Genomic DNA, 18,554 nt, shown 5'->3' with positions numbered 1-18,554 from the left:
CATCTTCAGGGAGATGGGCATTCTAGGATGTCAGCTGGCCAATAGAAGGAAGCAGCAGGAACAGCTGGGGATGGAACCAAGCCCGTGCCCAGGGTTGCCAGATGGGCGGTTTTTCCGCCCAATTGGGCGGTTTTCCGCAACCCGCCGCAGGAAACTTTTGCCTGCAGTGGGTTGCGGTTTTTTGGGCTCGTTTTGTTTTTTCTGTGCGGGTTTTGGGGCGGTTTTTCGGCCGGCGGGGGTGGGGCTAATGGCGACAAAGGCGGGGTTTGTGACGTTTTGGGCAGGGTTTGACATATTGGGCGGGGCGATGACAGTGGGGGCGGGGGTGATGATGGAAGGGGCGGGGGTGTGTGCGGGTTTTGGGCTGTTTTGTGTGGGAATTTTTTTTTTATATGGCAACCGTGACCGTGTCCCACAGAAGCATGTTTCTTTGATGGGCCCTTAACTTCCTTGCATTTTTGGTAAGTCACCATTACTTTTATGCTTTACATTTCAGTACCCCCCCCCCCCCCCCCCCCCCCCAATTTCTTGCCAGTAAATGTAATTTGAAAAAATAAACATATGTGGCACGGCTTTCATACACGTAAAGAAGCTGCGTGTAAGCTATTATACTATTTTTTTTTGTGCTCCATCTTCCCTGCCTTGTTTCTCCCTTTCTCCTACTTGCAATAACGAAGAACCAGCAGGTCAACACCTCACGCTAAAATTTCCACGGTAAAGGTTGGGACTGCTTTTGTGCATGGGGTCAGAAACGGTAGTGAATCACATCGCATTCACATAATAAAAATTAGCTCATTTGCATTCCGTTTTCGTTAGCTGCTACCGTGACAGGAAAATGGCTCGGAGAACCCTTTTGTGCATGTCCTGGTTTACTACTTGCGCGCTAAACTGGCTAGAACCAGTTTAAAAACCACGTTGCTGGCTCATTAAGTTTAGTGCATCTGGCCCAGGGACTGGTTCAATATCTCAGGAGAAATCCTAGGTTTTAATTTCCAAACTTGGCACACTGCAAAGGCGGTATTCAAGGCCACTGGAGGAGGGAATGGAAGTCATTAAGAATCAACAACCAGCTGCGTTAAGAGATTCTTAATTTTCAGGTCTGAAGAGAACCAAGGTCCATGAGTTTCCAAACCACAGGAGTGGTATGTGAAAACTGGATTACACAGGACGGAATTTAAAACAAAATGGGGAAAGCGTGCAGAGTACAGCTCATGGACTTCTATGTCGTGCTTATATGGGCAGGCAAATGAGAGGGTACAGTTTAGTGCAGAGGGGAGGTGTAGTTGAAATCAGCAAATTCCCAAACGGCTATGTATCACTCAGGGCTGATATCTCCAAATGGGTTCGTTATGAGCAAACCATGACAGCAGTGAACCTCACTCCAAAGCCAGGATATGTACGGCATGATCATATAATCTCAAATTTACCGAGAACACTCACCATAGTACCTAAATCATGCCAAAGATTCCTTTTGGAGTTCATGGGATATAAGTTGTATAAGCAACATGTGTAGGTGTGCTTGGAAATTGGTATCCCTGTATCACATGTTCTTGGTCTCTGACTGCATTTCCTCGTATTTCAAAATCATTTCCCTCTCCACCCAATTCACAGAATAATCACCCATTCACCTCTATAATCAACGCTTTCTGGTGTTTTTCTCCATTAGCACTAATGTCCACTTTTATGGCATCCAGCTTTTTAATCAGTTGGAACAGAATGTCCTAGATGATCATAACCTCTCTTAAGGTCGTGCTCCCAGTGCTTTTCCAGTATAGTGACGTTCTAATGTTTACTAAGTTTCTGAAGGATGTGATATGCCACGTTTTATCTGTATATATAAATTTTCTGCCATCAGGACTTCACAGACGGCATCGTGAAGAGTAACTGTTTCCAGCTCTGTGTTCCACAATCTACATGTTGTTTTTCCAAATTTTTTCTACACTTACTGCAAACTTAACTCATCTGTAATTCGCTATCCTGGGCTGCAACTATCACTTTCACATCCTTAGGTTTCAGTTCACCTCTCGTTAACCATTCATGTATCCAGGTTTGATAAACTTAAGGTTCCTGAAGCAATGCTCTTATTTCCCTCTGTATTTATCCATTTGCTGATCTGGTCCTTTTTAAGGAAGTCTCTATGGTTTTGCAATCCCGTTACTTCCTTTCCTTTGTACACCGGTGGATTCTTGCTTATTCTTTCTGCTTGTCTAAGTTCAATGGAGATGCAGTCTGGACATTTACTTTCACGCTCTATACGTTTGGGTCTGTTGATGCTGTTAAGTAGGTCTTGAGGCCTATGACAGCAGCTCCATATAGATAATTATTTCTATAAGGCCAACTTCTTTCAGCTCTAAGAATGTACAGCCTCACTGTATGTAAAGTTTGTATGCCACAGAAGTTGTAACTGCTTCTCACACAGAAAAGCATTTTTTGAAGGGGGGGGGGGTGCTTATTTCTCTAGTCCCCTAGTCCAATCAGGCCCATTCTTGAATTTGATATGTCTTTTTACTGATTTTTCCCCCCTGCCCAACTTTCAACCCATTGCATTTAATTTTCAGAGAGTTATTTTGCTGCCAGTAGTCAGATATTTCTCAACCACTTTTGTATAAAATTGTCTTAAAAATTTCATTAGGCTAGAAAGAAAAAAAAAAATGAAAAAGTTCCCAAATAGCTGAAAATGAAGGCTCCTGGTGTCAGGTGAACTCCAATAGAAGACCAAAAAAGGGGCAGAAAAACTTCCTGGGACAAAAAGAGGAAAGCAAGAGATGAGCCACTGTTATATTACTCAAATTAGTAGGTTTTAGGAGTACCTAAGACTTGATTTATCAACAAGTAGAACAGCTGAGCTGTACAGACAGTGACATTTACAGACATAATGAAGCATACAGTTTTTCCCACTTACATAATGTGGAAACTGGACAGTTTTTGGTTTTCAACACCTAATAAAATAATCTTTCTAACCTTCCTTGTAAGGCACGGCTAGCTTATTTTCAAGGCCAAAGACTTTTTAGGCAGTTTTCCATATTCGGTTGAGGACTTTTACCACTTCTTCATAGATAACGAAGACAATTGCGACATCTAAGCACACTCTACCCAGGCGTGGAATGGTTCCTTTGTAAAACCTATGGAAGACACAGTAATATAAAGAAAAAGGTGTGAAATTTGCAACCAGCACACTAACAGCAAGGCACGATAATTTAACATCACTTACGCTAGTGGTCCTTCATGCTTAAAGATCTGAATGGCACAATCCAGGGTGCTTCTATACTTATGAGCCTCCAGACCCTGAAATAGAAAAAAAAGTTTTTGTTTTTTTTTTGCTGGCCAGAGCTAAAACTAAGTTAACTGTAGCAGGTGTTCTTCAAGCACAGCACGACTTAAATCCTCCCCTGTGGGCAACATCACTGATGGAGCCTGGCATGGGAAGCAGTACTCCAGTAACTTTCTAAAAGCCTTTGGCTAGCCTCACTGTGCATGCTTGCTTGTTCCCACTTGCTGTTGAGACCTCCTAGGTGTATTACTAGCTAGACTGCCCCAACTTGACATTTCGTTCTTTAGTTTGTAAGCTCCTTTGAGCACAGACTGTCCTTCATAAGTACATAAGTAATGCCACACTGGGAAAAGACCAAGGGTCCATCGAGCCCAGCATCCTGTTCACGACAGCGGCCAATCCAGGCCAAGGGCACCTGGCAAGCTTCCCAAACGTACAAACATTCTATACATGTTATTCCTGGAATTGTGGATTTTTCCCAAGTCCATTTAGTAGTGGTTTATGGACTTGTCCTTTAGGAAACCATCTAACCCTTTTTTAAACTCTGCCAAGCTAACCGCCTTCACCACGTTCTCCGGCAACGAATTCCAGAGTTTAATTATGCGTTGGGTGAACAAAAGTTTTCTCCGATTTGTTTTAAATTTACTACACTGTAGATTCATTGCATGCCCCCTAGTCCTATTATTTTTGGAAAGCGTGAACACACGCTTCACATCCACCTGTTCCACTCCACTCATTATTTTATATACCTCTATCATGTCTCCCCTCAGCCGTCTCTTCTCCAAGCTGAAAAGCCCTAGCCTCCTTAGTCTTTCTTCATAGGGAAGTCGTCCCATCCCCGCTATCATTTTAGTCGCCCTTCGCTGTACAGCGCTGCGTAACCCTAGTAGTGTTCTAGAAATGTTAAGTAGTAATAGTAGGAATGCAACTCCTTGGAGAGATGGGAGGGTTGTAAGGATTTAAAGTCATGCTGTCCTCAAAGAACAAGTAATGATTTTTCTTCTCTGAGAAATAAGCAGGACTATAAAATCCTCACCTGTGGGACTCCCTAGTTACAAGCTCAAATGAGAACCATCACATGTGATGCCACAACAAGCAGACACAAACAGTTTTGGTGGCAACAGTTCATTTAGCATTTTTCTCTTGCTCCCTCTCTTTGGAAGGTAGCCTGGAACTGAAAGAGTTGAATTTTAAACCCCACATTAATTTTGGAGGACTGTCTAGCCAAACCTACTGGTCACGTTGGGGGTCTTGTTCTAGTGGGATGCGAGAGTATGGACAGAAGTCCGTAATTGCAGCACTGCAAATCTCTTCTATGGAGGCTGATCTCAAGTGGGCTATCGACGCAGCCAATTGGAAAGTGTGTGTTTGCCGACAGCAGCTCCCATCCTTTAGGATCAAAAGGAAAACAAAAAGCTGGGTGGACTTCCTATGGACTTTAGACCACTTGAGAAAGAAGGCCAAGGGTCTCTTGCAGTCCAAAGTATACAGTATGCTTTCACTTTTGTGGGCATACGATTTAGGATAAAAGGTTGGAAGGAATATTGATTCGTTAAGATAAAATTCTGACACAACCTTAGGAAGTAATCTGACCAGTGCACAGAACTACACTATTATTAAAAACAGAGTGCAACATGGATCAGTTACTAGGGCTTGAAGCTCACTAACTCTGTATGCTGAAGTAAATCGCCACCAAACAAAACCCCTGTCAGATCAGGTACTTCAAGTGGCAGGTGTCTAGAAAGCTGGATTTCAGCTGGGTAAGAACTAACTTTGACACTGCAGGAGGCTTAATGGGTTTAAGTTCACTTACTTGCATGAGTGCCAGTATTCTATCATTTCGGTGAGCAAAGGTACATTTTGAGAACCCACCTGTCTGACTTATAAGGGGCTATCTTTTTGGCAAGAATTCAGCCTTCCTCCTAGGGGTAGGTTGTCTGGAATGGACAGAGGGACTGAAGGCATGTTCTCATGGAGGCAGTCAAAACCTCATTCCTGGTTCTGGCTGCAATGCAGGTTGGGACTTTTGGGCCCTCTGCTGTCCTAAACAAGAATGAGAACCCTGGTTAGACTGGGAGCAGGAGGCAGCTGGAGAACACCTATGCTTATGAGAGTAATAGGACCTTCATTGCCCTCTGTTCCAATAGCTCTTGGAAGAGGAAGCCAGGTAGGCCTGGAGAGAGAGTAATAAGAGTGTCACTAGTTACTTAAGGTTCGAGAAGTTGTTACTCATCTGCGGAGAGATTCTCTCCATAGCATGGCACCACAGCACTTCTGCAAGCTTTTCCTGCACATCAGTTCGGTGTGGGCTGTTTCCTGTCTGGCCTTTGTGGACCGTTTGGCTATTTGCTTCCTGGGACAAAAAAGCCGGTTCAAGGCTCAAGGCCTAAAAACAGCCCACAGCGAACTGATGTGAAAATAGAAATAAAAAACCATAAAACTCACTGAAAAACCTGACCAAGAACTGCCGAGTACTCGCAAAAAGACCACATGACAGTGACAGGACTTACAGACTTGAAAAGAAGAAATAAGAAAAAAAAAAAAAAAACTCTTAAGGAGCTGATGGAAAAAAACATACCTGATCACGCCACATAAAAGTTGAGACTGAGGAGGTCCTGTGCGACAGTGGCAGTGAGCCTACCCAAAAGTCTCTACAAAAATTTGCTGGTGTACTGCTTCCTGAACTGACCTCCACTGGAGATCACTCATAGATGAGTATTTTACGGTCCTACTTGTCTCGAGGGGAAAAACGAATGCTACAAAATGCTCTGCTTCCAAAGAAATGCCTTTTACTGGTAAGACAAGACCTAATATTAACTTAAATCCTATATTGCATGCGCTCTGGGGAAGGGGCTCTGAGTAGAACTTCAGGCCAAACAAAATGGCAAACCCTTACTCTCTTCAAAACAACCCTTACTTTTGTTTTCGCTCCTATACTGTTCTCAGCGTTGTGCTGTGCGCGCCACAGATACAACTGATGGAGAAAAATACTGCAGTTCTTCAATAAGGATTACCACCTTCACAGTATTCCTCGCTCTCAAATGATCCATATGCAAAGTTCAGCTGCAAACAGGACCTTACATAAAACACCAACAATTCTCATTTTCGTATGCAAAGCCTCATTTGTAAAACAAATTTGCAGGTCTCTTTCCAGTAATAAAATTTCACACGCGAGGAGTCATTTACAGCCAGCTTTTGCTAAAATGTCATGTACACCCTATTTATCACAACTTATATGGCATTAGCATGTGCTGTTTATAAATGACCCCTGTAATGTGCTACATGTGAAATGACATCTAAATTCAAAATAAAGGAGCTGCTGTGATGCAAAGTATCATGTAAAGCAGTCCATTAATTCTAACTTTTTTAACAACGTGAATGAGAAAGGCTTTGGAGCAAAGTTTTACGGCGTTCATTTGCATCAGTCACAAAACAATCCCTAAACAGTAAAAATTCCATGGGTGAATACCAAACCTCTTATTCTGGCCTTTTCTAGTATGTCTTTGTTATATATGGCAGGTAAATCAATAGAAATAAAACATGGAAAAAAAATTAGATGATACCTTATTGGACATAACTTAATACGTTTCTTGATTAGCTTTCAAAGGTTGCCCTTCTTCGTCCGATCGGACGAAGGGCAACCTTCGAAACGTATTAAGTTATGTCCAATAAAAACGGTATCATATTTTCTTTTCCATGTTTTATTTGTATTGATTACCTTTAAAAGTGGACTAACACGGCTACCACACCTTTCTATATGACAGAAACTTGGCACACATGAGAACCCAAGTCCCAAAATCATGTAAATGAAAATTGTAGCACTTCTTGGTAAGGTTAATGTCAATTTGATTAGATTTAGCAACCCAGCCACAATTTAGTGAACGAGTTACAGTTACAGAACAAATTCTCTTAAAAAAAGTCAAAATAAACAAAAATTATCTTTGTATATTTACCAGGAAAGCAAATTTGAGCTTTCCTAAAATGCAGCAAGTTTGTTTTCTCCTTTAAATCTATGGTAAGAGAAAGCCACTGTTAAGGACCGCTCTCTATACTCTGCCCCTAGTTGCCGATAAGTGGAGAAGTGAACCAATAATGCTGGCGGTTCTGAACGCCCCGACTAACAAGAATGGAGCCGACAACCTGGTAAGTAATTAAGAAGGTGCTTTAAAGAGCCAAACACAGCACACTATGGAGATGCCAAACGAAACATCACAGCGCCAATAAAAAAGCAAAACAATTTGTATGTAAGCTACATTTGGAGTATTCAATCCTACAGACTTAAACTTGTAAATAGGCCCCATCACTCACACACTAAGTTTTAGCTATGAACATTATTTATTTTTAGCAATTAATATACCTCAAAATGATCCCCAAGGCGACTATCCAGCTTATTTTCGAAAGAAAAAGACACCCATATTTCAACCCAAATCGGGAGATGGGCGTCTTTCTCCCGTGGGCGACCAAATCGGTATAATCGAAAGCCGATTTTGGTCGCCTTCAACTGCACTCCGTTGCAGGAACAACCAAAGTTGATGGGGGCGTGTCGGAAGCGTGGTAAAGGCGGGACTGGGGCGTGGTTATCGGCCGAGGAGAGATGGCCGCCTTCGGCCGATAAATCGAAAAAAAGGCGTTTTTACCGCAATTTTGGGTCACTTTTTTGGACCCTTTTTTTCATGAACAAGTGCCAAAAAAGTGCCCCAACTGCCCAGATGACCACCAGAGGGAATCGGGGATGCCCTCCCCAGACTCCCCCAGTGGTCACTAACCCCCTCCCACCAAAAAAAAAACAAAAAAGAACTTGAAAAACCTTTTTTTCCAGCCTGTATGGCAGCCTCAAATGTTTTACCCAGCTCCATGACAGCAGTATGCAGGTCCCTGGAGCAGTTGTTAATGAGTGCATTGGACTTCACCCAGGTGGGCCCAGGCCCAGGCCCATCCCCTCCCCCCCCCCCCCCCTATGTTCAACTTGTGATGGTAAATGGGTGCCCTCCAGACCGCCCCCAAAACCCACTGTACCCACATGTAGGTGCCCCCCTTCACCCCTTAGGGCTATGGTAATGATGTAGAGTTGTGGGCGATGGGTTTTGGGGGGATTTGAGGGGCTCAGCACCCAAAGGAAGGGAGCTATGGACTTGGGAGGTATTTTACTTTTGTTTTTTACGTTTTACAAGTGCCCCCTAAGGTACCCGGTTGCTGTCCTGGCATATGAGGGGGACCAGTGCACTACGAATCCTGGCCCCTCCCATGACCCAATGCCTTGGATTTGGTTGTTTTTGAGCTGGGCACCTTCGGTTTCCATTATCGCTGAAAAACGATACCGCCCAGCTCAAATCTGCACAAATCAGATGCATTTGGCCGGCACAAACCATATTAAATCGAAAAAAAGATGGACGTCCATTTTTTTGAAAATACAGTCTGTCCCGCCTCTTCACGTACCTGTTTTCGGACATAGACGCCCATGGAGATGGGCGTTCGCGTTCGATTATGCCCCTCTATGTGGTTTACAATTTCTATTATAGTGCTGTTTGCAGTTTCATTGTACACACAGATATGGGTAAGAGTATGGGTCACGCATTCTCTCGCACAACCAAAGCGGTTTAACGTATTAGATCCCTCAAGAAAAAGCATTAACTAGTCTTCGATTTCACTACACTGTAACATCATCCCTTCCCAGAATCTTCTTTTCAAATACAAGTCTGAAAATAAAAATTATTGGGTCAATATTCAAAGTGATTTAAAATTAGCCAGAAACAGCGGCTGGACAGTTAAAATTACCTGCCCAGGCCTAACCGGTCATTTAGCGGCACTTAACCAATCACAGCCCAACACAAAGCCAGTTATTTTGGGAACGTTCCAGGGGCAGAGTTAGCATTTGGCCGGTTTAAATGCAGACATTTGGAACTTAACCGGCCAGGGTAACCGCATAAAAAAGTCAGTCCTATCTTTAGCCAGTGCTCCTGAACTGGTTAACTGCTGAATATCGCACTTAAAAGTCTATGTTTTAGCCGGATCCATAAACCAGGAAATTCATTGCTAAAGTCTGGACATGGCCAGACACTGAATTTCTAGGTATAATGTTAGTGGCAGGAAGCAAAACATCGAGCACCACCAGAAGAATAATCGACCCCAGTTTAAAATAATCCCAAATTATCTCGAATTGGAGAGAATTTCTTTACCTGCATTCTGGTTTTGATGACGTCTAACGGTGTGTTTCCAAAGACACTGGCTGCACCAGCCGTGGCACCGAATGCAGCTGTAACAAATGGATTTATCTCCCGATGGGGATTATCACCTAATTAAATACAAGACAAAAAATTAGCTGCCTCTTTTTTGATATGCTTAGCACTTCAGAACTGCTGAAATCTAAATTAGGGTGATGCATTCACTGCAAAACTTGTCCTGGGGACTCCCAGCCAGTTAGGTTTTTCCCCAAGATAACCACAAAGAATATGCATGAGATTTGCATCTCTTCCTCTCCTGTATGTTCATTGTGGCTATCCTGATAATAAACAGAAATAAACCAAAAAACACAGAAAAGAAAATAAGATAACTTTTCCCCGATTAGCTTTCGAAGACAACCCTTCTTTTCTTCAGATCGGAAATAAGCACATACCAGAATATATAAGTGAAACACAAAAGCATTCCAATGACAGTTTCAGAGGAAGAGGGTGGGGTGGATTAGGTGAGAAACAGGGAGAGTAGGGTGGGCGAGAGACAGGGAGAGATGGATGGCTGAGAAGAGTGTGACAAAGCAGTATAAATTTATGGTTTATAGTGGGATAGAAAGCCCGATCTCTTAAGTCCTGTCTGGTGGGTGTCAAAATATATGTCATTTTTGACCTGAAAGGTCTTACATTCTTGGGATTGTCTTAAAATGTCTTTTTAGTATTCTTACCATAGGATCATTGATGCAGTGTTCTGGTTTAGTAGTGCTGTCCCCTGCTCTTGGGGAAGGCTTTTCACAGCCATCAGACCTTTTCAAGAAGGCATACCATAAACATCCATCTTAAATACTATATAATAAAATTATACACAATCTATACAAAACTGAACTTTTATTGAATGACTGCTTAACCTCTTTGCTATTAATGATCAAGCACTACCACTTTAAACCTAAGGTCGAATAGGGTTATCTCTATAGTCGACGACCTAATGTATGTTACAATCCAATTTATTACTCAGGAACTTCTTGCAATACCATAATGTATTCTTCCTTACCATGTACGTCTGCACATGGTATATTATATATATATATATATATATATATACACATACACACCATGACCTGTTCCATATATATTATGTTCCATGTATGTTGCCATGTATGTACGCACCTTAACGCAATACCATCTGTAATTCTGTTACCTGGAAATGGCAACCGCAAGCCACATTGAGCCTGCAAATTGGTGGGAAAATGTGGGATACAAATGCTACTAATAAAAATAAAATACAATTTCAAACCAGGCAGTTGCTGATGTCAGCAAACACTTCCCACAATAGGCAGTCTGCTTCTCAGGTGTCGCGCCTCAGGCATATTGTGCTGAAGGTGTGTGCCAAAGGGGCATGCCCCTTTGTCAGCCCCTTCGTAATCAACTTTGCGAGCAATTAGCAAAAATCACACTAATGGCCTAAAAATTATTGGTCAATACTTGAGGAGAAACATCAGAAGTATCTTCAATTTCATCTGACCTAACAATTTCCCACAACTGAACTGTACGTTTGATACAATACTTTCTACTATAACAGTCATTGGTCTAAATATTAATGTAATTTATCATTTACAATGTTATTATTGCACTATTGGTTACTATTCTCCTTCATATTACATTTTTCTTCTTGAGTTACTAAGTATGTGCTCTAGATGATATTTTCATTATCCCAGTACTCAATTTCCCTAAACGTAAACTGAAGAGACCTATTGTTTTTGTTAAGCCGTATTCCAAACTCCAACCTTCTAATATCACTGACAGACTAACAGAAGTCTCAGCATTCAGATCATTACAAGGATGATTTTCATCCAAATAACCTAAAAAAATACACGACAGCTTAAAAATATAAGTTGTGCAAATACCAACAATAACACCTTTATCCCTATCCGATACATAAATGCCCGATCCGTTGTTAATAAACCTGAACTGATTAAGGACTAGATTGTTGAAGACAATCTAGGTCTAGTTTTCATCACGGAAACATGGCTGAAATCCAAGGAAGATCCAATCAGAAATAATTTATATCCCCCAGGGTACAAATTACTCCACCTTCCTAGAATCAAGAAAAGGGGTGGAGGCACTGCCCTCCTTTATAAATCATTTTTTTCTTAATTGAACCAATCTCTGATTTCTCATCTCCCACTCTCAAAATATTTGCCTGTAAAATCAAAGATGATTCCTTACCAAACTGCAATTTTATTTTTTTTTCAGCCCCCTGGAAACTGGACTGATGATCAATCATTATTTTCTGAATTTGTATCTAATATATGCTTAAAAGCTCAAAACACTATTCTAGTAGGCGATATTAACTTACACTTAAACAATCCAAATGATACTCATACAAAGGGACTTAACTTTCTAAAAACTCCTGTCGTTTTCATTCCTCCAGCTTATTCTTCCCATCAAAAAGGACATCTTTTAGATTTATTTACATTCAGATTCCCCTCTCTGAATTCACATTTCATAGATAATTATGACTGGAAGTCTACAACGTCAGACCACAAAAAGCTAACATTCACACTTAATTGGAGTGAAATGTCCCCCAAAGTCTAAGACTCCTCATTCTACCATGACTTATATAGCAAGGGGAAATAGACATAACAGAATTTTGGTCCCAGTTCCAAGTCAATTCACATTTATTTCTAGATAATCCAAGTAATTTTTCCCCAACTCTGGGATAAAACAAAAACAAAAACAAAACAAAAAAAACAAAAAAAGACCTTAGACTGCATAGTTCCTGAACAAATAAAAACAAAAAGGAAACTAAGGGGTCCATTTACAAAGGCGAGCTGAAAAGTGGCTTGTGGTAGTGTAGGTGAGGGTTTTGGGCGCACGCAGAATCATTTTTCAGCGCACCTGTAAAAAAAAAAAAAAAAAAAAGTCTCTCCCCCTCCCCCCCACAAAAATGGATGTGCAACAAAATCAAAATTGCCGTGCGTCCATTTTGGGTCTCTGACCTTACCGCCAGCCACAGACCTAGCGGTAAAGAATTTGGGTGGTAATGACCTGCGTGTCCGCTATGCACGCCAGAAAATAACAAATATTTTTCGGCCGTGCGCCAAAAATGAAATTACCGCAAGAGCCACGCGGTAGTCGAGCAGTAAGTCCATTCTGGCGCTCGTTGGGCGCGCATAGACACCTACACAGCTAAGTAAAAGGGGCCCTAAATCACCACTGTGGTTTGATACTAACACTATGAACGCAAAAAATTATGCAGAAGATTTGAAAGGAAATGGTGCAAACACAAAACCAAGGGAAACAAAACCAAATGGGAGGAAAGCACTCATAAAATACAAATCAGCTAAATTCAAATATTATGACAAATCAATTGGTGAGGGTCAAAAATCTGTAACTAGACTTTATAAATTTAGTTAATAATCTACTTGGTATCAAAGACCTCCAATTATCAAGTGAATCTGTTCCATCTGCCCTCGACCTAGTAACATTCTTTGAGCAAAAAATTACCAAAATTAGAACAAGTCTAACTAGCTCCAATCATTAAAACAAATTTCATCAACTACTTGAGTAGAGTGATGTGGTAGCCGTGTTAGTCCACTTTTAAAGGTAACCAACAGAAATAAAATAAAACAGAGAAAAGAAAATAAGATATTTTCATTGGACTAACTTAATACATTTTTTGATTAGCTTTCGAAGGTATCCCTTCTTCAGATCACAAATAAGCAAAAGTTGACAAACAACAGTATATACAAGTGAAACAAACATCAAAGAATTCCAATGACAGTCTCACTGCTTTGTCACCCTTTTATCACCATGTATCTCTCCCTGTCTCTAATCCACCCAGTCCCCCCTCCGTTTCTCTCCTAACCCACCCCACCATCCTCCCGTGAGACTGTCATTGGAATGCTTTAACGTTTCACTTATATATACTGTTATCAACATTTGCTTATTTCTGATCTGAAGGGTTACCTTCGAAAGCTAATTAAAAAAATGTATCGTTAGTCCAATAAAAAAGGTATCTTATTTTCTTTTCTACATTTTATTTCTATTGATGAACTACTTGAATATCACACATCAATACGAAGGCATAAAAACTGATAGGATTTGGTCCTATTTCAATCCTCCATCTACTATAGAGGTCCGATTCTTCCCCAACAAATACTCATGATCATATTGTACTTTTGACACATGCCTTAGCTACATTCTCTCAAAAGCCCCCCACATTTTCATCAACATCCATGTTAAAAAGTGGCTCCTTTCTAACTGCGAAGGGATATATAATAACTCCTAATCCTAAAAATCTTTTAGGTAAATTGAATGAAACATCCAATTACAGACCGGTGGCTTAAATACCCCTGTTGGTAAAGGTAATGGAGGGCTTGGCAGGAAAACAACTAATGGAATACATATCACACTACACACAATCGGGATTTAGACCCAACTATAGTAACAAAATGGTTCTCATTACATTATCTAAATTCAGACGAAATCAAGTATGGGTAAGAAAATAATCTTACTAATATTCGACATGTCCAGTGCATCTGACGTGGTAGATCACAACATCTTATCTATAATTCTTGATGAAATGGGCATCTGTGAAAATGTTCATAAGTGGTTAATGGGGGCTCCTCAAATCCAGAGCATACAAAGTCAAAATGGGATGATCCATCTCTCGAGTCTGGTCCCCAGAATGTGGAGTTCCACAGTGATCTCCAACATCTCCCAATTCTCTTTAACATCATGATGGAACCCCTAGAAGCTAAAGGTTTGAAGTCTTTTATATACGCCGACGACGTGACTATTTATCTTCACTTTCAAACTTAAATTCAGGATATCCTTTCCAACAATCAATGTTAGATCTCATGGAGAATTGGGCAACATCCTTCCATCTAAAATTAAACAGGAAGAAAACTAAATTTCTCATAATTTCTAGTCCTAGCAATTTCCACAATCAGACCAGTTTTACCATCAATCAGATGAACTATCCATTGGAACATAATTTGAAAATTCTTGGGATCGACCAATTCCTATCATTTGAAGATCAAGTTAATTCTGTAGTAACCAAAACTTTTAGAAATTTATGGAAGCTGAAAAGAATCCGATCTTTCTTCTCGTTTTCTACTTTTTGTATCCTTGTACAAACAAACAGTCATTTCATTACTAAGTAGGAAAATGTGGGGTATAAGTGTGTTAAATAAACAAATAATTGGATTGCTGCAACTCAGTCTATTCAGGGAATAAGGAATCCCTCATCAAAATAATAACTTCAAACTACCCTAAATATTGCTACTAGACTCTTCAGAATTTATTTATAATTTAATAGATTGGATACCAATCAAAGCCAGAATCGTTTTAAAACATGTACATTCATCTACAAAATTATCTATGGCATGAGCCCAGATTACATGATGAAGCTGATAGATTTATCTACCTTTATGTTTCAACGGTTTTTATTGATGACAATAAACATTGTAAACAGAGTCCATAAATTCAAACATTTCGTTAACCTAAGAACAGGTCACTGTTGCATACATACATCATAACTGCATCATCAATATTTTCTATCATCGTTTTCTCCCCCCCCCCCCCCCCCAGGTTCACATCTTTACAATAATCTTTTTACTTCATAGCGTCTAGTCTTTTCCAATATCTATTACAGGACTATACCCATTTACATCCTGAAGTGCTTATCTCCGGAACACCTCATTTGCTAAGGCGCTCCAAGTCTATTTAGCACCGCACTTCGTGCTTTGTGGGATATGTTTTGCAAATACTTACTCCATATATTAATAAACTCCTTTCTTTTCTTTGGATTACCATAAGCCGTCCTAGCCTCCCAAAGCATTAATTCATGCATCCTATTTCTCCAGTACCAAAAGGAGGGTGGATCTTCTTGCATCCAGTGTTTAAGTATGCATTTTTTCCCCACTGCATATACCTTACATAAAAATAGCTCTATATGTCTGTTTGCTATCCCATATGCATCCCTTTTGTTCAACAACACTCCTCTCCATGAGGGGAGTAATCTTTGCCCTATGAGATGTTCAGTATAATTCTGTATCGCTCTCCAAAATAGTTTTATTCGAGCACATTTCCAGAATGCATGCAAAAAGGTATTACTTTCTCTATTGCACTTGGAGCATTGAGCTTCGCCTATCCAACCCGCTCTTGCTGCTTGATTTTGTGTTATGTATCCCCTGTGTATTACCCTATATTGACTCTCCTGTAACTCTGCCCCATCTACTTGGTGTGGTATATCTTTTATCAATTTTTCAAAATTTATTCCTTTCAATTCGTATCCCAGATCCTTACTCCATGCCTCTTTAAGTTTCTCGTATGTACGGGGGGGACTCAGTGCTACTAAAGCTCTATGTAAACTCGATATTGATACCTGCCCGTGTGCATCTCCCTTTAAAAATTCACGAAGCCTGCAACCAAGCCTCGTGCCTATTGCTTCTTGGTCCATACTGCCCCAATAATGATGTAATTGTCTATATGAGTAATGATCCTGGTTGGCTAAGGACAATCTTTGCTGCAGATCCTGGAATCCATACAACCCTCCCTCCTCATTAACTAGGTGTTCGAGCAAAGTAATCCCCGCCCTTGACCACCTATCAAATATACCTTTCTCCATTCCCGGTGGAAAGTCTCCATTTCCTTTTAGATTTATCTACCTTTAGTACGTCTACTAGATCAACAAACTTCTCATACTACATTTTCCTATCTATAAAAACATCAAATATAAATCCATATTGAATAGAGATTTCTCACATACTGGTTCAAAATGGTGGAACACTATCCCTAGTGAGATAAAAAGGATTACCAGCTATCAAATATTTTGCAAATTTCTCAAGGCATTCCTTTTAAGAAATTTTTGCACTGTTAGACAAAGAACTAAACAGCAATGTTATATCTTTGCTCTTTTCAAAATCTGTTTTTCTTCATACTTGTAAAAATATATTGTATGCATTTCTAGTCCTAATTATTGTAAGCCACAGTGAACTGAATAACTAACATTCAAGATTATGTGGGATATCAGCACCAATAAATAAATAATTATATATTATATCATCAGACATCCATCTCTCCCTGCCTCTCACCCACTCTGCTCTCCATTTCTCACTTAACACACCCCTTCCCTCTTCCTGTGACTGTCTTTTGAATGCTTTTGTGTTTCTCTTATATATTCTGATATTTGTCAACATTTGCTTATTTCCAAACTGAAGAAGGGTTACATTTGAAAGCTAATAAAAAAAAAGGTATCATCTTATTTTCTTTTCTATGTTTTGGTTTATTTATTATTTACTGCCTTTAAAAGTGGACTAACACGGTTACCACACCACATGGCTATCCTGAAAACCCCGGCCAGGTTTGAGAACCACTGCATAAGATCCTTCAAATTCAATTGTTCCTTATTAGGAAAAGAAAATACAATTTATACACTTTAAGTAGAGTTCTTTTTACAGTATGACATGGCTGTTGTACCTAGAGTTTTATAATGAATCCCGCAAGCAAGATATGCCTCAATCCAAGATTTTGAGCCCTTAAAAGCTGAACACATGATCATGTACATGACTATCGTAGGAAAAAAAATACTTATAATGGCTGTAACAAGAGAGGCTATCCACAGAGACGCTGTCTTACCTCTATACCAATTTCGAAGTGAAGTCATCACAAAGAAACGGATAGCCTGATTAGAGCCTTGCTTGAGAATAGTAGCAGTCACTCCTTGATACGTTCCACGCAGACCTGCGAGTAAGCAACATGATCACTACTGAAATTTTTAAAAATAAGCATTATGCAACAGAAACCAACAAGTTAAGTGATCTGCCAGAATACTGTGAGAATCAGAGAAGCCACAGAGTCCAGAATGCAGGGGGGGGGAGAGAGAAAAGCCAGAGTGGAAAAACTACAGATCCCAGAATGCATTGCGGGAGGGGAGGAGGCAGGAGCGTAGAGAAAGTGAATGATACATACCTGTAGCAGGTGTTCTCCGAGGACAGCAGGCTGATTGTTCTCACGACTGGGTGACATCCGCGGCAGCCCCCACCAACCGGAAGAAGCTTCGCGGGCGGTCCGCACGCAGGGCACGCCCACCGCGCATGCGCGGCCGTCTTCCCGCCCGTGCGTGACCGTTCCCGCCAGTTGAATGACAAGCAAAAACTATGAAACGCAACTCCAAAGGGGAGGAGGGAGGGTAGGTGAGAACAATCAGCCTGCTGTCCTCGGAGAACACCTGCTACAGGTATGTATCATTCACTTTCTCTGAGGACATGCAGGCTGCTTGTTCTCACGACTGGGGTATCCCTAGCTCTCAGGCTCACTCAAAACAAGAACCCAGGTCAATTGAACCTCGCAACGGCGAGGATACAATAGAAAATTGACCTACGAAGAACAACTAACTGAGAGTGCAACCTGACCAGAATAAATGCGGGTCCTGGAGGGTGGAGTTGGATTTACACCCCAAACAGATTCTGCAGCACCGACTGCCCGAACCGACTGTCGCGTCGGGTATCCTGCTGGAGGCAGTAATGTGATGTGAATGTGTGGACAGATGACCACGTCGCAGCCTTGCAAATCTCTTCAATAGTGGCTGACTTCAAGTGGGCCACTGACGCTGCCATGGCTCTAACACTATGAGCCGTGACATGACCCTCAAGAGCCAGCCCAGCCTGGGCGTAAGTGAAGGAAATGCAATCTGCTAGCCAATTGGAGATGGTGCGTTTCCCGACAGCGACCCCTAGCCTGTTAGGGTCGAAAGAAACAAACAATTGGGCGGACTGTCTGTGGGGCTGTGTCCGCTCCAAGCAGAAGGCCAATGCTCTCTTGCAGTCCAATGTGTGCAACTGACGTTCAGCAGGGCGGGTATGCGGCCTGGGGAAGAATGTTGGCAAGACAATTGACTGGTTAAGATGGAACTCCGACACCACCTTCGGCAGGAACTTTGGGTGGGTGCGGAGCACTACTCTGTTGTGATGAAATTTGGTATATGGAGCATGAGCTACCAGGGCTTGAAGCTCACTGACCCTACGAGCTGAAGTAACTGCCACCAAGAAAATGACCTTCCAGGTCAAGTACTTCAGATGGCATGAATTCAGTGGCTCAAAAGGAGGTTT

The 18,554-nt window shown here is 41.2% G+C and overlaps 1 protein-coding gene across 3 annotated transcripts in view; it reads right to left on the bottom strand.

Annotated features, from left to right (window-relative positions):
• Window positions 1–884: 884 nt before the first annotated feature.
• The window catches only part of LOC115456675 (tricarboxylate transport protein, mitochondrial-like), a 73,333-nt gene continuing 55,663 nt past the window's right edge, over window positions 885–18,554 (bottom strand). For 2 of the 3 annotated variants that reach the window (XM_030185906.1, XM_030185908.1), the window contains 4 exons: window positions 17,083–17,187; window positions 9,448–9,563; window positions 3,212–3,285; window positions 885–3,122 (listed from right to left, as the gene is read on the bottom strand). In XM_030185906.1, the coding sequence (XP_030041766.1) occupies window positions 3,008–3,122; window positions 3,212–3,285; window positions 9,448–9,563; window positions 17,083–17,187 (410 nt within the window). In that variant the 3' untranslated portion in view covers window positions 885–3,007. The remainder of the gene's footprint in view (window positions 3,123–3,211; window positions 3,286–9,447; window positions 9,564–17,082; window positions 17,188–18,554) is intronic. The other variant, XM_030185907.1, reaches the window with a different exon arrangement.

The sequence above is a fragment of the Microcaecilia unicolor genome, chromosome 13, assembly GCF_901765095.1.
Source record: "Microcaecilia unicolor chromosome 13, aMicUni1.1, whole genome shotgun sequence".
NCBI lineage: Eukaryota > Metazoa > Chordata > Amphibia > Gymnophiona > Siphonopidae > Microcaecilia > Microcaecilia unicolor.
The sequence above is the reverse complement of the archived record's forward strand: the minus strand, read 5'-3'. Positions and strand labels throughout refer to the sequence as shown.